General features: G+C 38.3%; 1 protein-coding gene, 1 long non-coding RNA gene and 1 pseudogene across 2 annotated transcripts; 1 reads left to right on the top strand and 2 right to left on the bottom strand.

Annotated features, from left to right (window-relative positions):
* The first annotated feature begins 8576 nt into the window (after window positions 1-8576).
* Window positions 8577-12244, top strand: LOC140942249 (uncharacterized). Its single transcript, XR_012166516.1, has 3 exons — window positions 8577-8667; window positions 10725-10788; window positions 11779-12244. It is a non-coding gene; the product is annotated as an uncharacterized lncRNA (long non-coding RNA).
* Window positions 12245-17102: 4858 nt separating this feature from the next.
* On the bottom strand, window positions 17103-18042 carry LOC140942155 (5-hydroxytryptamine receptor 1D-like; annotated as a pseudogene).
* A 2023-nt stretch (window positions 18043-20065) lies between these two features.
* Window positions 20066-21013, bottom strand: LOC140940110 (probable G-protein coupled receptor 45). The gene has a single exon (XM_073389003.1). It carries the CDS (start codon window positions 21011-21013, stop codon window positions 20066-20068), a length of 948 nt encoding a protein of 315 aa, XP_073245104.1.
* Window positions 21014-26562: the final 5549 nt, after the last annotated feature.

The raw sequence follows: 26562 nt of genomic DNA, 5'->3' as shown, positions 1-26562 counted from the left end.
CAGCAGTATTCCTCGGCACTGGGAACTGTTCTTCCAAAATCGTTCACAAAAACTTTTTCCCAAAAATAGCTGCCTCAATGTTCGTGAAGTTTATTAGCGGCATCTGTAAGAGCGTTATCGAGATATTTCAGGATGAAGTTTTTATGGTTAAAAAAAAAGGAAAAAATGGACAATCTTGATGTTCAGCTGTTTTCGTAAGAAAACGAAGCGCTTTGACATGCAATTCCACCTCATAGTAGTTCCAAACTTTTTAAAAACGTGTGTGAGAGATTATGGAGATAGCCGATAGCCAGCCGATTGCTAGAAAGAAGGATTTGATTGGCATGTATCGAGGCGCTCTGGTTTGCGGTTTTGCAAACATTTCGGTCTGCTTTAGCAAATAAGCCAATAAGTCAGTTTGAACCACTCGATAGATTTTTTAAAAAATTTAAGAGTCCTGAGATTAACCTTCCTCTTATATGACCTTTTAGTTTCAAGGTTATTGATGTATTGTAAGGCAGTAAAATAAGGGCTACAATTCGCTAACATTTTGTCAGAAATTTTGTGTTTACAAGCGAGAGCCTCTTATTATTCAGGGTATTGTCTCCAAGTTTCATATTTTTGTGAGCAACAATAGCTAGCATTTTTGCGTATTTCAAATGTATTGTTATTCACTGCTGTTAACGTGAAAATAAAACTTGGAGACAATATCCTTGAATGAGGGTGTGAATGGGGTTAACCGACTAGCGACAAAGGGCGAAAAATATTACTGACTACCGACAAAATGAGTAAAGAATTGCCGACTACCGACAGGAAAAATATTAACCGACTACCGACATGGGCTGATATTATCAATATTTGTTTCCAGAAAAAAGAGCATTTTGTAATTAATCTAACCGTTAGCTCGAGAAAGTAAGTAACCTCTTTAAATTTATGACTCATCAGATGGCCTAAGGGAAAGAATTTCCTTTTTTTGTTGTTGATACAGGTACATTGCTACAGCCAATATCAAAATCACAAAGTCACACCTTAAAGACACTACCGACTTTATAAATTTTATTGAAAATTCAAAGGTGAAAAAACCGAATGTTTTTTGCTTAGATTAATCCTCAAAGAAAATTCTTTCCCGTTTAATGTAAAGAACTATCAGTACAAACCCACGTTACCGCGATGAGCACAAAGAAAGCAGTTTCCTTTCCAACATTTTCATGGCACATATTAAAACACAAAGTTTAAGCAAAACCGTCTTTAAACCAACTGTTTGAAAACGCTACACAAATGACATTTTTCCCCTATGGGACATAAGTAAACCAGACATCGTAGCTTTCTTCGTGGAACAATTAAACTTACATGCCCTCCTATGAAATTCACGGCCGAAAGATCTGAAAATGAGACATTCTTTTTAGAAACGGTTGTATACCAAGATACAACATTCAGCGAAAAAATGAGAAAAAGCTATCCTTGACGTAAAGACGCATTTGAAACGGAAACCTTACAGTATATACATTTTCACCTCTTATCACCCACTAGTTGTTAAAGCGCCTGTTTGACAAACGAGAAGCCTTGAGAATCCTACGAACAAACTCCTCTGAGGAAGTATTTCAGATTTCAAAAGCGCTTGATGGACAGAAGCTAGCCACACAATTTTGAAAGAAAAATTGCTATTAGTAAAACTCACAGAAAGGAAGGCAGCGCTCCTGAAAAAAAAAAAAAACAAGGAAGAAAAAGACTGAAATATGGCCTTTCGTGACACAACACCAGCCCTTAGTGTCTATAAAAAAGAAGCTTTAATGAAAAAGTGGAATCTCATACAAAACCAACCACTGCCTTGCCAAAATTTTAAAGAACCACCTAAAGTGCTATTTCTTTGAGAAGGGAAAATTATGGCAAAGGACATGCTTGTTAGAACCAAAACATGAGAGGGACAGATGTGCAGCCTGTCATCCCTTGCAGTTTTTCAATGAAAATAATTTAAGTATCCAAAAGGCTAGAGTCCAGTAAGTAATTAATTAATTACTTTTTACTGTGCCCTGTAGTCGACAGGGAGACCAAGTTCGCATTTACAATAAAAGCTTGGGTGATTTTATCAGTACTAATCATTCATTTAATGGCAAACAATTATGAAATAAACGTTCATGTTGCATAAAAAACAAGAGTTAATGAGCGGTTTAGGCGCAATCAAATGATGCATTCTTGCAAGTTTTACTCTTTCCTTAGGGATCAAAGTCTTGAAAAGTAGGTGAAATACATAAAAAAATAAATAATTAACAAGCGTTTTTACTTATTAATTGAGATTTTCCGACAACCGGCGAAAATCGAAAAGTTTAACCGACTACCGACAAAGATCGAAAATTTTAACCGACTACCGACAAAATTACTGAATTTTAACCGACAACCGACAAGTGGACCCACCCATTCAGACCCTCTTGAATAATGAGAGGATTTAACTTGTAAAGACGAAACTTCCGATAAAACAATTAGGGAATAATTGTAGCCCTTATTTTTCACGACCACCTATGAAAAACAAGCATCTGACAATGGCAAGCGAAGAATATTCCTAAAATGGCATGAAGCAAATCCGCGAGCTAAGCAAAAATTGAAGTACAAGTAAAAACAAAATTCAAAGAAGAAAAACACCTATGTGGACAAAATCAAGACTTACCTCGACCCAAACGAAACTTTGAAAATAGCTTTGAAAATACTTCCCCAAATGTAGTTAGTTAAAAGGCAATTTTCGCATGAATTTTTAATTAACAGTATACAGCGCAGAAAAACATACTACACTACTGACTCGAACAACAGAATATTTGCCTTAATGTTTCTTTAACCGCTTGCCTTACCTCTCTGATCTTCCAACAGTACAGCAAAGGGTTTAATGACGAGTTTAAGAACACTAGTGTAGAGGTAAAATGCCATGCAAGGTAAACAGATAAGGAAAAGCCTCTTTGAGTTGTCAAAGCGTACGCGTACACGATGTTAAGCGGCAGATAACAAACAACCAATGTTCCCTGCACCCACAGTGCACTGTACACTGCCTTTCTGTATCGAGCTATGTTCAGTGGAATTTCTTGGTTAGGTTGTCGAGGAGAAAAATGGTTCTGAACATGTATTTGATTATGACGCAGAGTACAGAAAATTTTTGTGTAAGCGAAGGTTGTGGTGACTAAACACAAAGCTGTACCTATGTAATTATACGAAAGAAGTATAAGAATATTCCAAACTGTCAAAGTAGATGAAACAACGATGGACAAAAACCAGAAACCAAAAGCGATTATACATGTTCTTCTCAAAGTTACAACTTGTCTGTATCTGAGCCCTAGCAACAAGGCGAGAGGTCTGTCCACGCTTATTGCAGTCAATGTTAATAAAGACACTGAACATAAGGTATGACCTGAAGGGTTTTCTGCCAAATAAGCGTAATAGCAAATATTCCTTCTTTCTTTGACAACAGAAGTCCAATAAGTCACAGCCAAAGGATCAGCAATGATACCAACACAGAGTTCAGTTATCGCTAGGAATATCCCTCGAGGCGTTTGCTCACAGAAAATTTTGAAGCAGAAAAGTTTTGAGGTGGGTAAAAAGTGATTTCTCTTTCATGTTTTATTCCGTCGGGTAGAAAATCTCTAAGAGAATTCCGCGAAATGAATGTTGGTTTTGAAACGTCTTATTAGTGTACGAACGTTTCTACTTTCCCAGCCCTTTTCTTTTAGTCCGCATGGGAAATACGTAATGATTTCTAGATCGTTTTCAAGCACGTTCTGTTTATTACAAATTCAGCGTTTTCATCTTATTTAGTTCTGTTCTAGTGTAGACTTCATGGTGTTGACTTCTGTCAGCCATTGGGGCTTTATTTCTATCTACACTCGTACTCATCTTCTATCAAGCTCAGCTTAGCTTTTTTAGTCCAGATAACATTGGTGCGTGTGCAAACCAAATTCGAATCGACTTTGTACGACTTTGTACCGATTTTGACTTTCACAACTTAGGGACCTTTGTCGTGTCAATCGACCCAGTCGAGTCTTCTGTGTCAAGTTGTGACCTCTAAGCTCGAGGAGTATTGATCTCTGGTTTAATAATCTGTTCATGTTACTTCCTTCACTTCTCGTCGAGTTCGTTTGATGTCGCACAACGTGTTAAGTGATTTACTTGGATTTTCGGTTCTTGTATTCTGTCCTTGTAAATAACAATGAAAAGATTACCTTTTCCCGTGACGTTAGCTTTAATTGATACAATGTTTTGTGCATGTAAGGGTGGATTTCCAGTGTCGCGTAATTTTTGCTTGTGTAAATGATATAGAGGCAATGTATGAAAGGTTGTGCGTGAACGCAAAAAACTGAACTCGCTCAACTTTTACGTCTACGCGCAAACTTTCATACATAGCCTCTATTTTATTTACGTGTGTAAAATTAACGCACTTACGCACATAAAAATTAGGTGACGGTGGAAACCAACCTTAAGCTGTCTGTCACCTACGGGGCATTGTTTGAACTTTGATTGGAGAAAATACTAAGCCTGAAAAAACGCACGTTTTCTTCGAATGATAATAATCTATCTCTATTTGAGCTTGTGGAGAATGGCGGTCGAAAGGGACTGGCTGATCAGTTTATGTTTCGACCTTTTTTTCTTCATCAAAATCGCTTGTTGACGAGTCAAGGCTTATCTTTATGGCGCAAAATGAAAATATGTTCATGATCGGGCCTCTTTGTTCTATTTACAAGGCTGTACAAGGTAAATTTTGTATCAGTTAGTCATGTGTATTAAAACGTGACCATTGTATTAAAAACCTACTTAAACGCCCCGTTCACACGAATCAGGAGATTTTTCTCTGAAACCGTGTATTTCTTTACCCGGATTCGTGTGGACGGGGCTTTAGGCCATACTCATTATTATAAGTGTTGCGCGGTTTCCCATCGCTCCTACAACTTATAAAAACACAATGAATATGCTAAGTTCAAATGGTGTTTTCCTTACAGTCAAATGTTTTAATTTCGATAAAAATGAAGCACCTCATTAAGATTCTCATCTTGCTGTTTGCTGTGACTTTGGTTACGGGAAAATCAATGCCAAACGAGTGGGGCCTGGTAAGGGACAATGACAAGGGAGCCTGGGGCCCTTTTCTCGAAAGTCCCGATAATTAACGGGCCCGGTAAGCTGACCCCGTTTGCATTAAAGATTGAGGTTTCAACAGTTTTGCATCTAACACTATAAAACTATCAGTTAATGAAACAAAATGGAGTAGTTTGCTAGCCAGGACCGGCGCTCTTATTCTTTATATTTTGATTTGAATATTTGATTTCGGGCCCGAAAAGTTACCGGGGCTTTCGACGAGGGCGATTGGAGCAGTGATGCCCGAGAATATATAAACTCGGAAAGTAATTCAATATGTTGCCGTCTGCATATGCCTTGCTGTCACAAACAGACATGTGATAACTTTTTATTAGATTTATTGTGAGTCTGAGTCAAAACATGCATAGCAGGTTGAACTGAATTCCCCAAGGCTGATCATACATACTACGTGAAAATTAACTTTGCAAGACATAAACACGATACCGATAGAACCCAAAACAGAGCAAGGATGTAGCAGGGAGCCCTACTTTGTTTAAATACATGATACGGGAATTATTATGTGCACAGTATTCTCTACAGCTCTTTACTTTCAAGTAATAAAGTAAGCTGGTAATTATGCTGATCTTAAATATCTGTTTCTTTGTTGTAACGGAACTTTCTTAAAACATTCTCGTAAAGAGTACTGAATTTAATCTAGTAATTTTACATAGAATCTTCAAAAATACCACTGTCAGCTCAAGAAACTTACAGTTTCAATGGAGTGTAGTAACATTTAATAAAAACGCCATCTCCGAGTTGCCTTAGGCCATATCATAAAAAGATCAAGTGCGCCGAACCATTTATAAGTAAAATTAACGCACGTACGCACGTAAAAATTACGCGACGGTGGAAACCTACCTTAAGGTGTCTCTCACATACGGGCATTGTTTGATCTTTGATTGGAGAGTACTAAGCCCCAAATCACGCACTTTTTCTCCGAATGATATCTATCTTTATTTGGGCTTGTGTAGAATGGCGGTCGAAAGGAACTGGCGAATCATTTTACGGTTCCGACTTTTTTTCCTCATTAAAATCGCTTGTTGAGAAGGCCTGGAGAGTACTAAACTGAACATGGGAATGTGACGTCTGGTCTAAAATTCTAAATCTCGCCATTCATTGTCAGTTTATTCATTTCCAAACTATTTAATGATAACAGTTTTTTGGAAAAATCATAAACGATGGCTTTTCTTAAATCATGCACAGATGGCTTTTAATAGGCACTAGAAATGACTACCCCCGACTCTAAAAATACTCAAACCCGCCCACCCTTTTCTTGCGGTCTCCATTATGTAAGTGCCTTCATTGGGTGACCAATGCTAAACAACGCCGGGAATAGTTTTGAAAATTTAACCTGATGTTCTGAACTGGACTGTATCTTTACCACAGTTTATTTACTTTTGACTAATATCAAACAAAAACTATAATCCTCTGATACGATATCAATGATTTGGCAAAGACTGCCTTCTTATCTTTAATCCATTTTACAAGTGCGCTAGGATCAAAGATAGTTCTTTCAAGCAAATGTCAACAGAAAGAATGATCTAGCAGGTGAACGGTTCATTACCTCACGACTGGAAAAGTGCCAAAATGTCGAGATTTCACGGTTCTATGACTCGTACAGAAAATTGACCATTGATTAGAGCTAACAGGCAGCATAACATTCATTTGACTGCTTGCTGCGTCACAGAGAACAGTACCTCGCAGTTTCCGTGGTAAGTACGCTGCTTCCTTTTCAGTTACATGATCAACTACTTCTATTTTCTAAAGTGTATCTCAGTGTTCGTGGCTGAAGCAACAGTCGGTTAATTGGTGATTAGGCTAGTGCTCTGAGCTCGTCTTCCACATAGCCATAGGGTAAGTTCCAGTTTTCGTTCCCAGAAGCTCATATGTAAGTTGTGTTTGCGTTTGCGTTTGCTGATGATTCTCGTCCCTGCAAGCGATTGTCTACAGCATAAGTTTGGGGCTAACTGCTTCAACAGCAGAAATCTTAATGCGAGAACAGTTGAGGTTCAGCTTGATTCTGTAGCCGATACTAATAAACTACCTGGCATAAAGATAGACAACTGTTTTTAATTAACGGTATCAAATATAGGAAAGCGACTTTTCACGATTGGAAAACTGTCAAAATGTCGAGATTTCACGGTTCTATGACTAGTACAGAAAATTGACCATTGATTAAAGCTAACAAGCAGCATAACATTCATTTGGCTGCTGGTTGCATCACAGAGAACAGTACCTCGCTGCAGTTTCCTTCTCGAACGAATCCCTCATTTTAATTTTCCCCAATTCAGTAATCCGGGACCAAGTACCTTTTCCAGATCTTCTCCGCACGACGAAACGCTTTCTCTGACTCCTCTGGCCGCTTCCCGCTATATTTTCTAGTAGTTGGAGGGAATTTAGTCCTTGTTTGATCGCTTTTAACCCGCTTTCGTCTGCATTCCATCGGCGTATTAAAGGCTCGGGTTAAAGAGGCGGAAAAGATGAGTCGTTTTCAACAGAATAGAAATTATTTCTATTTACTTTTGTCAGTTCTTTGAAAACTGAAGAAGTATGCGCATTTGGAACGAGACAGAATTATATAAGAGTGGTACAAAAAGTAGAGCATTTGTAGCTAATAATTTGTAATTTTTGAAATACGGATTAGCTGGTTTGTCTCACGTTTGAGATTTATACAACTGGCTCCCAAAAGTCAAACTCAGGTGACTACCGCAGAGATGCTAATCTATTCGGAATTATAAGTAAGAAAAACCCCTAGTTTAAAGCCAAAACTAGGATAAGTCAATGGAATGGCAAGTCGTTCAGTAAATATGTACTTGCGACTTTTCGGCCCAGCGATATGATTGTTTCCACGAAGGAAGTTTATTCCTACAAAACACCTGCGTCATTCGGGTCCATTCCCAGTTCAGTGAACATGAATGATGTGCCTTTTTCTGCACTGAACATGGGAATGTGACGTCTGGTCTAAAATTCTAAATCTCGCCATTCATTGTCAGTTTATTCATTTCCAAACTATTTAATGATAACAGTTTTTTGGAAAAATCATAAACGATGGCTTTTCTTAAATCATGCACAGATGGCTTTTAATAGGCACTAGAAATGACTACCCCCGACTCTAAAAATACTCAAACCCGCCCACCCTTTTCTTGCGGTCTCCATTATGTAAGTGCCTTCATTGGGTGACCAATGCTAAACAACGCCGGGAATAGTTTTGAAAATTTAACCTGATGTTCTGAACTGGACTGTATCTTTACCACAGTTTATTTACTTTTGACTAATATCAAACAAAAACTATAATCCTCTGATACGATATCAATGATTTGGCAAAGACTGCCTTCTTATCTTTAATCCATTTTACAAGTGCGCTAGGATCAAAGATAGTTCTTTCAAGCAAATGTCAACAGAAAGAATGATCTAGCAGGTGAACGGTTCATTACCTCACGACTGGAAAAGTGCCAAAATGTCGAGATTTCACGGTTCTATGACTCGTACAGAAAGTTGACCATTGATTAGAGCTAACAGGCAGCATAACATTCATTTGACTGCTTGCTGCGTCACAGAGAACAGTACCTCGCAGTTTCCGTGGTAAGTACGCTGCTTCCTTTTCAATTACATGGTCAACTACTTCTATTTTCTAAAGTGTATCTCAGTGTTCGTGGCTGAAGCAGCAGTCGGTTAATTGGTGATTAGGCTAGTGCTCTGAGCTCGTCTTCCACATAGCCATAGGGTAAGTTCCAGTTTTCGTTCCCAGAAGCTCATATGTAAGTTGTGTTTGCGTTTGCGTTTGCTGATGATTCTCGTCCCTGCAAGCGATTGTCTACAGCATAAGTTTGGGGCTAACTGCTTGAACGGCAGAAATCTTAATGCGAGAACAGTTGAGGTTCAGCTTGATTCTGTAGCCGATACTAAACTACCTGGCATAAAGATAGACAACTGTTTTTAAATAACGGTATCGAATATAGGAAAGCGAATACGCCTTTTGAAAAGAACAGATAAATTTCTGTGACTGAAAGCTGAGAAGTTTGTTTTACAACTCACTTATCCAGCTAATACTTGATTACAGTGGTTATTGTTTTGGGGACATGAAGCAAACCGAAGCCGCACGTCCAAGACGTAATCAATTTACAGGAACAATGCGCCACAGTAATCCTAGACAAAAAATGAGACACCCCTTCGGGGCCTTTATTTAGAGACCTTAACGTCATGCCATGATTTGATAAAAGACAAGAACGCGCTTACAGCGTCTTCCAGTCTCGCTTGCTTGGAGATTAGATCGAGAAAACTTAGGATAATGTTGTTGTGAGAATAATGTTGTTGTCACAAAAAAAAAGAATTTTGATTTGTTTTGATAGTGCCAGCCAGAGAGTACAGCCAACTGTATCAACCTTTTTTTTGCTGAGTGATACTGACTAGTCAAACAACACACAAATAATGAGGACAGGAAATAACAATGATTCTATAACAATAATAAATAATAATAACAACATTAACAATAATATTTATGATAATAATAGATCTAACTGTATAACATGAATGAAAGGATATCATTTACATAATCGACTGCTGATATGATCAATCGGGAATTCCTCAAAGAACATAAGAATCTCAAACACCGCAAAGCATACCGTAAAATCACGCCTCCCTGGCGATAAAACGGCACCTCTAGCCGTCAGTTTTGAGTACTCCCTATAGATTGTCCCCCTTGGTGGACATTCTTAGGTGATTACAACAACAAGGAATGAATTAAACTATCTTTGTTCAGCTGTCCCCAGCTGGTAGGAAAGAACCTTCAGAGAGCAAGGGATGTATTACAATGTAACAATAACAAGCTGCATGTCATGTAGTAATACATGCAACCAACTGCTGACATAGTTTAGGATGTCCTATTTCCTTAGACAATACAGGCCAAAAGGACAAGGCATTTTTTACGAAAAAAAGAAAACACTCCTATTCAGTTATCCTGACCTTTTGGAAACCTAAAAAATCACCGTTTAACAGATAGATATACCTCCTAACAAAATGTTACTAAAACTCAGGATGTCCCGTTGGACGGTACTATTTTCTTCGGTAATACCGGCCAGCGGGACAAGACAAATTGTTAAGACATTTATAAAAGGATTGCTTACTATACAGGACCAAGAACACTTCAAAACTCACAATAAACGCAAACGTCGTCAACAATACCGTAAATCATGCTTCTCTGGCGATAAAACGGCTCCTTTGGCTGTCAGTTTTCACCACGATTGAACCGCCATAGCCATATGGGATGTTTTCGAGAATTTCCGAAGTCGGCAGAAGTCGGCCCGAATCGGAAACTCGTTCCTAGTACTCCTCGGCTGTCCTTTTGGACGGTATGATTTAGGCACAACCAAGTACCACAGTTAGCTTAAGGAACTTACAGTTTCAATGGATTGTAGTAACATTTAATACAAAAGCCCATCCCCGAATTTCCCAAGGCCATATCATAAAACCAAGTGCGCAGAACCATTTATACTGAAGTAAATGAATTTATTTGCGTATGAATGGAAAATAGTTTAGTATGAGAAGATGTCCACCTGGACTCTCTTTGAAAACGAGGCTTAAAATATAACGACTTATATATTTTTTGCAATTGACTTTGTTCCGTGCATCATTTGTTGCAGCAATATCCCTCGAAGCGTTTGTATTTCTTCCGTTCACAGAAAAGTTTCAAGCAGAAGTTTTGAGGTGGGTAAAAGGTGATTTCTCTTTTGTTTTTTATTCCGTCGGATAGAAAATATCCAAGAGAATTCTGCGAAATGAAAAGATTACCTTTTCTCGTGTCGTTAGCTTTAATTAATACAATGTTTTGTGTAAGGGTGGATTTCCAGTGTCGCGTAATTTTTACGTTTGTAAAAGAAATAGAGGCAAACGGTATGAAAATAACTTGTAAATAACATATTAGTTGGAATATTGTATATTATCTTTAATGTATTTCTGTATACTGTCGTTGTATTTCTGGTTAATGGCAAAATAAATGAATGAATGAATGAATGAATGAACGCAAAAATTGAACCCTCGCTCAACTTTTACGTCTACACACAAACGTTCAACATAGCCTCTTTTATCTACGTGCGTAAATTTAACGCACGTACGCGCGTAGAAATTACGCGACGATGGAAACCAACCTTAAGGTGTCTGTCACGTAGCGGGGGCATTGTAAATTGGAGAGTACTAAGCCCTAAATCACGCACTTTTTCTCCGAATGATATCTATTTTTATTTGAGCTTATGAAGAATGGCGGTCGAAAGGGACTGGCGAATCAGTTTATGTTTCGAACTTTTTTTTCTTCATCAAACTCGCTTGTTGACGAGTCAACTTATCTTTATGGCGCAAAATGCAAATATCTTCATGATCGGGTCTCTTTGTTCTATTTACAAGGCTGTACAAGGTAAATTTTGTATCTGTTAGTCATGTGGATTAAAGCGTGACCATTGTATTAAAAACCTACTTGTAATCGTTAGAATACTTTCTCATGGAACTTCTTAATACGCCCCGTTCACACGAATCAGGAGATTTTTCCCTGAAACCGTGTATTTCTTTAGCTGGATTCGTGTGGACGGGGCTTTAGGCCATGCCCATTATTATAAGTGTTGCGCGGTTTCCCATCGCTCCTACAACTTATAAAAACACAAGTTCAAAATGGTGTTTTCCTTACAGTCAAATGTTTTAATTTAGGTGAAAATGAAGCATCTCATTAAGATTCTCATCTTGCTGTTTGCTGTGACTTTGGTTACGGGAAAACCAATGCCAGACAGTGGCCTGGTACGGGACAAAGAAGCCTGGACCGACGAGGGCGATTTGAGCAGTGATGCCCGAGAATATATAAACTCGGAGAGTAATGCAATGTGTTGCGGTCTGCGTCTGCGTTGCTGTGGCAAATAGACATGATAACTTTTTCGAACTTTTTTCATTAGATTTATTGATAGTCTGAGTCAAAACATTCATAGCTGGGCGAACTGAATTCTGCAAGGGTGATCATATACTACATACTAGAAAATTAACTTTGCAAGAAATAAACACAGCACCGATAGAACACAAAACAGAGGAAGACTGTAGGTGGGAGCCCTACTTTGTTTAAATCCACAGTATTCTCTACAGCTCTCCTTTTTCATGTAATAAAATAAGCTGGTAATTATCCTGATCTGGAATATGTTTCTTTGTTTTAACGGACGTTCCTTAAAACGCTCTCGTACAATGTTACTTCTCCTAGTTTTTCCTTGTTTTGTTTTTTTACAGTGGGTAGCTTGCCAGCAAGCTCTCTGGGAGCTGGAGGGACTCTGATGGCCTCTGGGGGTGGGTGGGGGACGGGGAGAAAACGACCCCAGAACCCCCCAAGACCTGTAATAGCCTTTTCCAGGCTCTCAGATAGTAGGGAAGACGCAAAAGAAAAAGGCACGCTAAAAGTTGGCCGGGCGGGAAAAAAGAAAAGGTGGGCAGTTTCGGCCTCCCGTTTTATTTTCGTGTTTGCGCTTTCTCAATTCAGCGGACCCGACTATCTCTGATCCTGGAACAGGCTAAACCTGTAACGGCTATTAGAAACAATTCCACGCATTTCTGGTCAACTTACTGTATTCAGTTTTACTAATAAGCTTAACCTTGTCATAGATTAAAAGGAACCCCCCAAATTATACTGGACTACTTTTTCGAAAGCACATGACAGCAAAGATCGCATAAAAGGATAAGAATGAAACCAATATTTGTTTAAAATGGAAATAGATCGCTGTGATCAGCTGTTTTAACATGGAAACGTGGCGATAGGCTTATTCTCAGGCTATATTGTTTTAACACGACATTAACCTCGTTTGGATACCTTTTTTAAATTAATCAAATAAGGTTCCGTTTATAGCTATTTCGAGAAAGGTTCTCGGAAAAAGTGCACGCGACACTCTCGAAAGGTATTGTGGGTGGTTTTGAGTTCACTGCTCTTCAAAGAAATTTGAAAGAATGGCATGAGAGGCCCCCATAGACGTATGTTTGCGAGTGATAAAGGAAAGCAACAAGAGTAGGTTCAATAGCTTGCGTGGCAGGCGTTTGGAGGGAAAGGTAAAGGGAGTTTTAGGCGCGGGAGAAACACGTTTCCCTCGCACCTATAACTCCCTTTCCTTCCCCTTTCAAACGCCTGCCACGCAGGTTATGGGTTCAACGGCTACGGAGTGAGAAACAGTGTATTAATTATATCCCCTATCACCTTACGGGATTGTTGCGTGCACATTTTTTCCGACAACCTTTCTCGAAATAGCTCAACCTTGTTCCCAGGAGAGCTTTTGCCCCGGCATTATTTGTGTCATCGTCGATTAAATCATCTTTGTGTAGGCGGTTAAGGTATCCCTTGACACGTTCTTGGATTTTACACGCAACAACCTGCCGGAGTCTATAAACGCAACCATCCACGCAGTCTCCAGCTCACCTGTCCTTTTCTCCAGGAAGGCCAAGCAAATTACATTTTTACCGGCCGCAACTAAAAATTGTGGTCAACCGATTTGGCTGAAACTTGGCACAGAAGTTGGGTGTGATGAGATATTTCAAAAGCCACTTTGGCTTACTTCTCTGACTTTTAGTTTTGGAGTTACAGGGGAGGTCTCATTTTTGGCCTTTTGAGCACCAAAAATCCAGCCTTCCAGGGGGAATTTTGAAAGTGCCGTAAGACCCCACTGGTAAATTGTGCTACCAAATGAATTTGACCATAAAGTATACTATAATAGAGCTTTCAGTTCGCGCATGTAACTTTGTCTTCAAGGTATTGTACAGAGAGGAGCCTGGGGCTGGAGTCTGGCCAGAATTGTTGTTACAATTACAACTCAAAATAGCCATTTTTCAAAATTTCAGTATATTCACCTGCCTTCTTGCATAACTTCCATACCTATACCACTGTTTACTTTAGTCACCCAATTATCAAAATAAGTTGAGAAAATTTTGGCTTATTATGGTTTATTGAATTTTTGCAACAAGGCTTCATGCTCCTCTAAGGCGATGAAAAATAGAATTTTGAGCATAATTCAGGCCATAAACGAGAAGCCTTTATTCTGTATTTGGTAAGTGAAAATGAATTGTCAAAGCCAAATCAGTTTCGTTGTTTAGAAATACACCGACTCTTACCTTAAAATTGATCTAAAATGGGCCTCTGATTAGCACAACAAACACATGATTTAGCAAAACAAGGGTGATTTTTTTCGTAATAAAGTTAGCTTAACAAAACGTTCGTTGACATGTAATCTTCGTCTGACCTTGTAATAGCCTGAATAGTTGTCGTAAGTACCCATCAGCAAAGGAGCATGAAACTCGAATATGAAGTTATAAAGAAGAAATAAAAACAATAATAGTTATGATTTTCTTTCCCAAAAAGTCAAAATTAATGTTAGTAACCATGGCGACAACAATTTCCTCACACGTGAAAGATAAAAATAGTATCTTCACTGCACAAAGATATGATTTTTTAGTAAATGGAAAAAGCCTGGTGTTTCATCAGTATCTATATAATAAATAGCAGATAATAATTAGTTTCACGACAATTTCAGAGGTATAGATCGCCCAAATGTACGTTAACTAAACGAGATGTCATTATGAAGTTTTCGCGCGTTTTGCCTCTCATAACAGACCCAAAAATTAAATTGCTTTCCAGCCATCTGACCTCAAGTAAGTTAATAACACAAATATATTACGTTCTGTCAGGAAGATAGCGATGTCTCAAGCTTGTCAAGCATGTGCTACTGGAACGTTTATGCCAAATTACTGTAGAATGTTAATGAAGAAATACGTCAAGGTTTAACTGCACCGACAACATTTTAAGACATGAAAATCATTAAATTCGGCCGTGTATGAACAAGTTTCACCTGGCTCATCAATTCAACACCTCAGCTTCTCTAGAAACTATAAAGTTCCTCTTTAATTTATCCAGATCAGCCAGTTTGCGTATACTTAATCGCGCGTGTTCGCTTCAATTGCTCTCACCAAGGGTTTCTGTTGAATTACCCTCGCACCCGGGTGGTCTCACTTTGGTGTTTGGGAGGAAAACCAAACCATTTTACCCATACAAATATCGCGTACGATAGTGTGTAATTAGATGTAAAGGGAAAACCAAACGCCGTCATGTTGAAGACAGTATTCAAATAGACCTTGTCACGGTTTTCGACGCCACATTGACGAGCAGGCAAACGCGTGAGAAATTACAGTATTTGTATGAAAATATAATGTCGATCAAATTCCGTAGAACGACTGTTCTAAAAAAAATATGATTTGTAAACTAAAGCTTCACTCCTAAGGATTCTCCTTTGAGGGCGTCACATGCACTAGAAGACTAGAACCACTTTTAAAAATGTTCTATACATTTGTCTGTAAGAAAGTCCCGGGAAAAATTACAGACAATTATATGGAAAATCTAAAACAAGCCTCTGGAGAAATTTAAGCACAGGTACGCCCCCCAAATTTTGTAGGACAATCTTTTGCTTTGTAGCTTTAGTTTACAATTGATGCTTTTTTCAGAACAGCCGTTTTAAAGAAATTATTCGACATTAGATTCTCATGCAAACACTGTAATTTCACGCGTTTGCCTACTCGTCAAGATGGCGTCGAAAACCGTGACAAGGTCTATACACAAGAACATCTTTCGCGCAATTTACAAGTGCATTTATGGCTCTTATTTATACTATAGCCCTTAATTGCTTTCTGTCTCAATTTTACAGATCAAAAAATTAAAAACACAATTCGTCAAATACTGACTACGGGCATCCTACTGAAAGTTCACAAGAGCAAATTACTTCGCTCTTTTCTGCATCAGATAATTCAATTATCTTTTAGTAAAAGATCTTGACTGGAAAATGACAAAGGGACAAACCTCGCGATGGCAAAAAATATTAGAATAAGGAGAATTTTCAAAACTTTCATAAATCTATAGCTGAAAAGCATTGTAAACTATCTCGATCAACGGCATAGTCACGTTCTTAAAGTTGATTTTACAGCTTTCCTTACTTCTCTGATCTTCCAACAAGAGGGGACAGTCTAATTATTATTTACATTATTTGGCCTTGAGGGGTATGTACCGCTAACCAGGGTATAGTTTTCAGGTTCTTGAAGGCATTCAATTTCACTATTTCATGTCTTGGGCAGGGTGTTTTTTTGGATCGGAAGCCTTTAAAAGAGTGTAGATGGCGTTGACGGTGAGCAGTCTATATATGTGGTAACTCCATGATTTTAGTTTGAAAAAATTATTCAACTCTGTATGCGAAACAAAATGATCAGGATCATGAAATATAAGGTCTCTTGTCTTCTATGTGGTAGCGAAATGAACAATTTTCGTGTTAAACAGAGTCAAGGGTTTGAAGGTCTCAGCGGTACACCTCTACCAATCTTTTCTTGAGTGCCCTCTACCCCCTTCTCTCGTAATAATCTCGGGTTTGTTATGATTGCCACAATGAAAACGTCATCATGACACTCGTTTCGATTACAGAAATTAAACCCCCAAACTGTCATAATTGTATAGAGATTTAAGCTAAAGGTATTCACTATGTCAACATGCTTTTTCTATCTAAAACGGATGACATTATTATAAAACAGTGCGCTCTATGATGTATGTACTAACAACACACGATTAGTTAAATACATGAAAAGTGAGATCAACAAGAACAGATGATTTAAGAAAATGCGATATTTCTTATGATTGATCAATGATTCATGAACTTGCCAAATTAACATGTTCCTGTATTTCTACATAAAACCCAAATAGCTGAACACAGGGATCGAAGTGGTTTTCCCATCTCTCTCTTTCGAGGTATATTTTGTCCTTCCTTTTCACCTCTTTTGTTACCTTTCTTCTACGCCTCTCGGATGACGCACGTGAAAAGACGTCTCTCTTGCTACTTCTGATATTATTCAAATTCGCGCCAGTCTTTGGATAAAACGGCAGTTGATAATTAAGATATGACAAAAGAAAACCGGTAAAGTGCACGTGTTACTTGTAGTTTTATCGGTATGATCCCGATTTTACAGCTGAAAAGCATAGTAAACTAACTCGATCGACAGAAGAGTTCCCTTAATGTTTCTTTCACAGCTTGCCTTACTTCTCTGATCTTCCAACAGTACAGCAACGGGTTTAACGACGAGTTTAGGTAAGTTAAAGGCCCCGTAAATTGTCTAGTAATTAAGGTAAGCAGACATAGAAATCCCTCTCTGAGGTGTAAAAGCGACCGCTACAGCAAACGGCAGATAACAAACAACCAAAGTTCCCTGCACCCACAGTGCACTGTAGACTGCCTTTCTGTATCGACCTATGTTGAGTGGAATTGCTTGGCTCGGTTGTCCTTGAGCAACATGGTTCTGAACATGAATTTGATTATGACGCAGAGTACAGAAAATTTTTGTGTAAGCGAAGATTGTGGTGACTAGAAAAAGAGCTATACCTGTGTATTGACACCATGAAGTTATAAGAGAATTCCAAAATAAAGTTGATGAAGCGACGATGGACAAAATCCAAAAACCGATTGCAGTTATACACGTTCTTCTCAAAGTTACAACTTGTCTGTATCTGAGACCCAGCAACAAGGCAAGAAGTCTGTCTACGCTTATTGTAGTCAATGTTAATAAAGACACTGAACCCAAAGTTAAACCTGAGAAAATCGCTGCCAAATTTGATTTATAACAAATACTCCATCTTTTGTTGACAACAGAAGTCCAATAAGCCACAGCTAAAGGCTCTGCAATGATACCAACACAGAGATCAGCTATCGCTAGGTTACGATACAGGAGTTTGGACGGCGGATGAAGTGAAGTTTCCTTGTGTAGGGCAACTAGGATCAGAGTGTTCCCCAGAAATGCAGTGATGGAAAGAAAAATATTTAGCGCTGATAAAAAGACAAGCTCGCCATCTACACCTCTGAGAAATTCCGCCGAGCAGGATAGTTCTTCGAGTATTTTGCTATCGTCTTCAGTAAAATTTTTTAGCGCCATTTGGCTGCGATGCAACGATATGCAGGTTCCTGTACTGTTTAACGTATCACTTCCTTTTATATGGGTGGAAGTGTGTCATTCTATCATTTAAATTAACTAATTAATTAACCAAGTGCGTGGTAATTTCTCAGCGAACAAGTTACTCCATAATTGGGCGCAAAATTTCAGCGTTTATTCATTTCAGCTATGGCAGCGTTTTGTATATCTAAGTGCCCGAGATGGCGTCCAAGTTAGGGATGTCAAGGGTGAGATGTCATGAATGAAGATATCAGCGAAATAAGAGACGCACTCTCAAGTTTAAACACATGAAAGAGCACAGTGTTTAGATGGCATAAAAACTATCAGAATTTTGACATGGAAATGAATTTGAAATTATTCATCGTGATTTGATTACACTGACTAGTCTTCTTTTTTGATAATTATCATGTTCAACAAAAACAAAAGAGCCATGTTATATTTGTTCTTCTTTGATGATTTACACCTTTTCTTTTGTTATTCAACAAACCTTTATTTAACGAATAACCGTCTTGAATATTCAACAAACTGAAAGCCCAGGGAGGGCTTAAAACGTAGCGGGGAAGAGCGGGGATGATGAATTAAATTCATAACTATTAATTAGGAATTTATCTATATAAATCCCTCAGTTTCATACAAACAAACCCAAAACGAAAAAAACTTAATGGAAATTAATTCTCATAAGAGTTCTCGTTGCAATTAATTGCAATTCAACTTTGCTGTTTCTGACGACATGTGATAAAATCCCTAGCTCCTCTAGACCAATTTAAGGTGGCTCGATACAGTTTTTCATGGTTAATACCTCCCAAGATTGGGCATCGCCATACATCGCCATAAACAGAGATTTGGAATAATTGCCACCACAATTGTAGTAGATAAAGATGAAAATTGTTATGATCAGGCTTCCAATGACATCAGAGTTGTCATAGCAACGAAATGACGCCATTACCTATTTCACTTGCAGCAGTATTTCTCGGCACTGGGAACTGTTCTTCCAAAATCGTTCACAAAAACTTTTTCCTCCAATAGCTACCTCATGTTCGTGAAGTTTATTAGCGGCATCTGTAAGAGCGTTATCGAGATATTTCGGAATGAAGTTTTTATGGTTAAAAAAAAAAAAAACGGTAAAAAATGGACAGTCTTGATGTTCAGCTGTTTTCTCTAGAAAACCAGGCTTTTTGACGTGCAATTTCACCTCATAAAGTAGTTTCAATCTTTTTAAAAACGTGCGTGAGAGATTATGGAGATAGCCGATAGCCAGCCGATTGCTAGAAAGAAGGATATGATTGGCATGTATCGAGGCGCTCTTGTTTGCGGTTTTGCAAACATTTCGGTCTGCTTTAACAAATAAGCCAGTAAGTTTTGAACCACTCGACAGATTTTTTAAAAAATTTAAGAGTCTTGAGATTAACCTTCCTCTTATATGACCTTTTAGTTTCAAAGTTATTGATATATTGTAAGGCAGTAAATTAAGGGCTACAATTCGCTAATATTTTCTCAGAAATTTTGTGTTTACAAGCGAGAGCCTCTCATTATTCAGGGATATTGTCTCCAAGTTTCACATTTTAGTGAACAACAATAGCTAGCATTTTTGCATATTTCAAATGTATTGTTAGTCACTGCTGTTAACGTGAAAATAAAACTTGGAGACAATATCCTTGAATAATGAGAGGATTTCACTTGTAAATACGAAACTTCCGATAAAATAATTAGGGAATAATTGTAGCCCTTATTTTTCACGACCACCTATGAAAAACAAACATCTGACAATGGCAAGCGAAGAAAATCCCTAAAATGGCATTAAGCAAATCCGCGAGCTAAGCAAAAATTCAAGTACAAGTAAAAACAAAGGTCAAACGAGAAAAACACCTATGTGGACAAAATCAGGACTTACCTCGACCCAAACGAAACATAGCTTTCAAAATACTTCCCCAAATGTAGTTAGTTAAACGGCAATTTTCGCATGAATTTTTAATTAACAGTAAACAGCGGGAAAAAGCATACTACACTACTGACTCGAACAACAGAATATTTGCCTTAATGTTTCTTTAACCGCTTGCCTCACTTCTCTGATCTTCCAACAGTACAACAAAGGGTTTAATGACGAGTTTAAGAACACTAGTGTAGACATAAAATGCCATGCAAGGTAAACAGATAAGGAAAAGCCTCTTTGAGTTGTCAAAGCGTACGTGTTCACGATGTTAAGCGGCAGATAACAAACAACCAATGTTCCCTGTACCCACAGTGCAGTGTACACTGCCTTTCTGTATCGAGCTATGTTCAGTGGAATTTCTTGGTTAGGTTGTCGAGGAGCAAAATGGTTCTGAACATGTATTTGATTATGACGCAGAGTACAGAAAATTTTTGTGTAAGCTAAGGCTGTGGTGACTAAACACAAAGTTATACCTATGTAATTATACGAAAGAAGTATAAGAATATTCCAAACTGTCAAAGTAGATGAAACAGCGATGGACAAAAACCAGAAACCAAAAGCGATTATACATGTTCTTCTCAAAGTTACAACTTGTCTGTATCTGAGCCCCAGCAACAAGGCGAGAAGTCTGTCCACACTTATTGCAGTCGAAGTTAATAAAGACACTCCACACAAAGTAGAAGCGAAGAAACCCATTGCCAAAATTGTGTAATGGCAAATATTCCATCTTTTGTTGACAACAGAAGTCCAATAAGCCACAGCCAAAGGCTCCGCAGTGATACCAACACACAGATCAGCTATCGCTAGATTACGATACAACAGTTTGGACGACGTATGAAGTGAAGTTTCCTTGTGTAGGGCAGCTAGGATCAGAGTGTTCCCCAGAAATGCAGTGATGGAAAGAAAAATATTTAGCGCTGATAAAAAGATAAGCTCGCCATCTACACCTCTGAGAAATTCCGCCGTACAGAATAGTTCTTCGAGTGTTTTGCTGTCGTCTTCAGTAAAATTTTCTAGCGCCATTTGGCTGCGATGCAACGATATGCAGGTGCCTGTACTGTTTAACGTATCATTTCCTTTTATATGGGTGGAAGTGTGTCATTCTATCTTTTAAATTAACTAATTAATTAACCAAGTGCGTGGTAATTTCTCAGCGAACAAGTTACTCTTTAATTTGGCGCAAAATTTCAGCGTTTATTCATTTCAGCTATGGCAGCGTTTTGTGTATCTAAGTGCCCGAGATGGCGTCCAAGTTAAGGGATGTCAAGGTGAAATGTCGTGAATGAAGATATCAGCGAAATAAGAGACGCACTCTCAAGTTTAAACACACGAAAGAGCACAGTGTTTAGATGGCATAAAAACTATTAGAATTTTTACATGGAATTGAATTTAAAATTATTCATCGTGATTTGATTACACTGACTAGTCTTCTTTTTTATAATTATCATGTCCAACAAAAACAAAAGAGCAATGTTATATTTGTTCTTCTTTTATGATTCACACCTTTTCTTTTCCTTTTTTATTCAACAACCTTTATTTAACGTACAACCCTCTTGAATATTCAACAAACTGAAAGTGCGGGGAGGGCTTGATAACACAGCAGGGAAGAGCGGGGATAATGAATTGAATTCATAACTATTAATTAGGAATTTATCTGTATAAATCCCTCAATTTATACAAACAAACCCAAGACGAAAAAAAATAATGGAAATTAATTCTCATAAAAGTTCTCGTTGCAATTAATTGCAATTCAACTTTGCTGTTTCTGACGACATAAAATTCCTCCTCTAGACAAATTTAAGGTGGCTCAATACAGTTTTTCATGGGCAATACCTCCCAAGTTTGGGCATCGCCATACATCGCCATAAACAGAGATTTGGAATAATTACCACCACAATTGTATTAGATAAAGATGAAAATTGCTATGAACAGGGTTGCAATGACATCGGAGTTGTCATAGCAACGAAATGACGCCATTACCTATTTCACTTGCAGCAGTATTTCTCGGCATTGGGAACTGTTCTTCCAAAATCGTTCACAAAATCTTTTTCCCAAAAATAGCTGCCTCGATGTTCGTGAAGTTTATTAGCGGCATCTGTAAGAGCGTTATCGAGATATGTCGGGATGAAGTTTTTATGGTTAAAAAAAGAAAACGGTAAAAAATGGACAATCTTGATGTTCAGCTGTTTTCTTTAGAAAACGAAGCGTTTTGACATGCAATTTCACCTCATAGTAGTTTCAATCTTTTTAAAAACGTGTGTGAGACTTATGGAGATAGCCGATAGCCAGCCGATTGCTAGAAAGAAGGATTTGCGGTTTTGCAAACATTTCGGTCTGCTTTAGCAAATAAGCCAATAAGTTTTGAACCACTCGATAGATTTTTTAAAAATTTAAGAGACTTGAGATTAACCTTCCTCTTATATGACCTTTTAGTTTCAAGGTTATTGATATATTGTAAGGCAGTAAAATAAGGGCTACAATTCGCTAATATTTTCTCAGAAATTTTGTGTTTACAAGCGAGAGCCTCTTATTATTCAGGGGTATTATCTCCAAGTTTCATATTTTCATGAACAATAATAGCTAGCATTTTTGCATATTTCAAATGTATTGTTAGTCACTGCTGTTAACGTGAAAATAAAACTTGGAGACAATATCCTTGAATAATGAGAGGATTTCACTTGTAAATACGAAACTTCCGATAAAATAATTAGGGAATAATTGTAGCCCTTATTTTTCACGACCACCTATGAAAAACAAACATCTGACAATGGCAAGCGAAGAAAATCCCTAAAATGGCATTAAGCAAATCCGCGAGCTAAGCAAAAATTCAAGTACAAGTAAAAACAAAGGTCAAACGAGAAAAACACCTATGTGGACAAAATCAGGACTTACCTCGACCCAAACGAAACATAGCTTTCAAAATACTTCCCCAAATGTAGTTAGTTAAACGGCAATTTTCGCATGAATTTTTAATTAACAGTAAACAGCGGGAAAAAGCATACTACACTACTGACTCGAACGACAGAATATTTGCCTTAATGTTTCTTTAACCGCTTGCCTTTCTTCTCTGATCTTCCAAAGGTACAACAAAGGGTTTAATGACGAGTTTAAGAACACTAGTGTAGACATAAAATGCCATGCAAGGTAAACAGATAAGGAAAAGCCTCTTTGAGTTGTCAAAGCGTACGCGTACACGATGTTAAGCGGCAGATAACAAACAACCAATGTTCCCTGTACCCACAGTGCACTGTACACTGCCTTTCTGTATCGAGCTATGTTCAGTGGAATTTCTTGGCTGGGTTGTCGAGGAGCAAAATGGTTCTGAACATGTATTTGATTATGACGCAGAGTACAGAAAATTTTTGTGTAAGCGAAGGCTGTGGTGACTAAACACAAACCTGTACCTAAGTATTGATACCAAAGAAGTATAAGAATATTCCAAACTGTAAAAGTAGATAAAAGAACTATGGACAAAAATCAGAAACCATAAGCGATTATACATGTTCTTCTCGACGTTACAACTTGTCTGTATCTTAGCCCCATGGACAAGACGAGAAGTCTGTCCACACTTATTGCAGTCGAAGTTGATAAAGACACTCCACACAAAGTAGAAGCCAAGAAACCCGTTTCCAAACTTGTGTAATGGCAAATATTTCATCTTTTGTTGACAACAGAAGTCCAATAAGCCACAGCCAAATCCTCCGCAATGATACCAACACAGAGATCAGTTATCGCTAGGTTACGATGCAGGAGTTTGGACGACGGATGAAGTGAAGTTTCCTTGTGTAGGGTAACTAGGATCAGAGTGTTCCCCAAAAATGCAGAAATGGAAAGAAAAGGATTTAGAGCTGAAATGAAAAGAAGCTCGCCATCTACACTTCTGATAAATTCCGCGGAGCACCACAGTTCTAAGAATCCATGTTTTGTGGTTTTCATCGTCAGTAAAGTTTGTCTGTGCCATAGTACTTCTCTGAGGTGCAATGAGAGGCAAGTGAAGGCTTTATTTATTCATCGCTTAATTTATTCGGCTGGAAAGTTATATGATTCGCACACTGGTGTTTATCCCTAATAACCAAAGGCTCCGTGATACACGGTAACTCTTCGTCGGGTCAGACGGTGCGGGAGGGGGGGGGGGGGGGGGGATCGGGGGTTCAGAAAGCTAACCTAGATCAATGATGTAGCCTTTATATGCCAGGCTCAGGTCAAACTAACTCGAGTCGACGTTTTAATGACATTTTATGTTACCCGTCCATTGCAAGCTTGACGTTCAACAATTTACATTGTATTAATTTGGTGAGAGAACACAAGCTGCGAAGTTTGCAAGCTTGAGCAATCACGATTTTCTCAGGCAAGCGTTTATGCGTTAATAACCAACTTGACGTCAGATGGCTGTAAAAGGGTATAATCAGTGATAGCAACAACAGTTTAAATTTTCGTTTCTGTATTGGCCGGGAGGCAAAAAGTAAAAAACTTCGTAAGTGCTTAAAACCATACTGGAAAGAAACCTCGGCTAGTAGTAGGGTATATTTAGTGCCATTTCACTGCCCTGTAACTACTCGCAAGTACGCGCTTTACAAATTACTAACATCAGTATTTCCCCACAGCATCTAAATTGTGTAAACTAATCATCTAAGCGCGTGGTAACTTCATTCTTAGTTCTTCCTGTTTTTATGAGATTTTGCACTGTTAACCAAAAGCAAAGCAGGTGATGTCTTTGTTTGGTTATAACTTAAAGCTTCAAATAGACAGAAAACAACCTTAATTAGGTTGGATTATGACATGCACGTGTATTGATTTTGTATCAGTTGTTCCCTCTACTTTTAAGACCGAGGGAGTCTAATCAATCCGCCCAGACATCTTAAATTTCCTGAGCGCAATTTTCGGCTTTATTACAAGCGAATAACTAGATGAACACTCTATAGACGAAATCCAAAACCCAAATGCAGTTATACATGTTCTTTTGAAGGTTACAATTTGTCTGTATCTGAGCCCTAGCAACAAGGCAAGAAGTCTGTCCACGCTTATTGCAGTCGAAGTTAATAAAGACACTGAACATAAGGTATAACCTGAAAGATTTTCTGCCAAATAAGCGTAATAGCAAATATACCATTTTTCTTTCACAACAGAAGTAAAGTAAGTCACAGCCAAAGGCTCAGCAATGATACCAACACAGAGATCAGCTATCGCTTGATTACGATACAGGAGTTTGGACGGCGGATGAAGTGAAGTTTCCTTGTGTAGGGCAACTAGGATCAGAGTGTTCCCCAGAAATGCAGTGATGGAAAGAAAAATATTTAGCGCTGAAAGGAAGATAAGCTCGCAATCTACACCTCTGAAGATTTCCGCCGAACAGGATAGTTCTTCGACCGTTTTGCTGTCATTTTCAGTAAAATTTTTAGCGCCATTTGGCTGCAATGCAACGATATGCAGGTGCCTACACTGTTTAACATTTCGCTTTGTTTTAAAAGGGGGGAAGTGTGTCATTCTATCTTTTAAATTACCTAATTAACTAAGGCTAGGTGTGTGGTTATTTCTCGGATACAAGTTACTCCTTAATTTGGCGCGAAATTTCGGCGTTTCTACTACTACACCAGAAATTTCTTTAATTTGACTGGCTAAGAGTAGTGGTATTTCAGCTTAATTTGAATTACCTACATGTGAAAATTACAAAACCTTTGCGGGTAGTAGTATAAACAAATGATAGCATGATTTGCACGTGATATTTGGCATAAATACCACTCGTGATATTTCAAAATTGTCTCAAATTTCGCTCGCCTAACGGCTCGTGAAATTACGTATAACAATTTTCAAATATCACTAGTGGTATTTATGCCAAATAACACTACAAATCGTGCTATTACCTATACTAATTCATAAATTCAGCTATGGCAGCTTTTGTACTCTGAATGCCCGAGATGGCGTCCAAGTTTAATGATGTCTAGGTGAGATGTTATGAATGAAGACATCAGGGGAATAAAAGACGATGTTACAAGTCTTAACACACTAAAGAGCACAATATGTCTAGGTGGTAGGGAAACCATTAAAATTTTGGCCTGGAATTGAATTATTACTTCGGCGGAGCGCGAATTAAAGGATTCGCGACGCTCAGGAATGTATCAAAGTTGACTTTTTTTGACAGGATTGGGCACGCAAAGTCTGTAGGTTTTCGGTTTTATTCGGCTATTTGACGAAGTGAGAGCCGAATTAGTTCGAGATATCTTGAGATCACTTCGATTTCTTTGATTTAGTCTTTAAATTTTTCGAGGAATAAAGAATTATTATTTTGGCTTTCCCGGGGTTTGAACCGACTCACCAGTGGGACCCGTCGGATCAGAGGAGACTCTAAGTTGAGGGATTAGCCGATTGCGCTACAGGGACCCAAGGTAGTTCGCCATATGAAAAATAGTTAGGAAATGATGCACTGGTTTCGGGACAAGATTGGGCGTGCAAGTTCGTGACTTTTCGGCTTGTTTCGGCCATTTCACGAAATGAGACCGGACTACTTCGGATCGGGATATCTTGGATATCTTCGAGTTTAGTCTTTAATTTACTCGAGGAATAAATAGAGGATT

The sequence above is a fragment of the Porites lutea genome, chromosome 6 (genome assembly GCF_958299795.1).
Source record: "Porites lutea chromosome 6, jaPorLute2.1, whole genome shotgun sequence".
Lineage (NCBI taxonomy): Eukaryota > Metazoa > Cnidaria > Anthozoa > Scleractinia > Poritidae > Porites > Porites lutea.
Note: the sequence above shows the minus strand (reverse complement) of the source record. Positions and strands in the feature narration are given on the sequence as shown.

Coding starts and splice junctions, on each gene's coding strand:
- LOC140940110 (XM_073389003.1), bottom strand. CDS start 21,013: ATGGCGCTAGAAAATTTTACTGAAGACGACAGCAAAACACTCGAAGAA.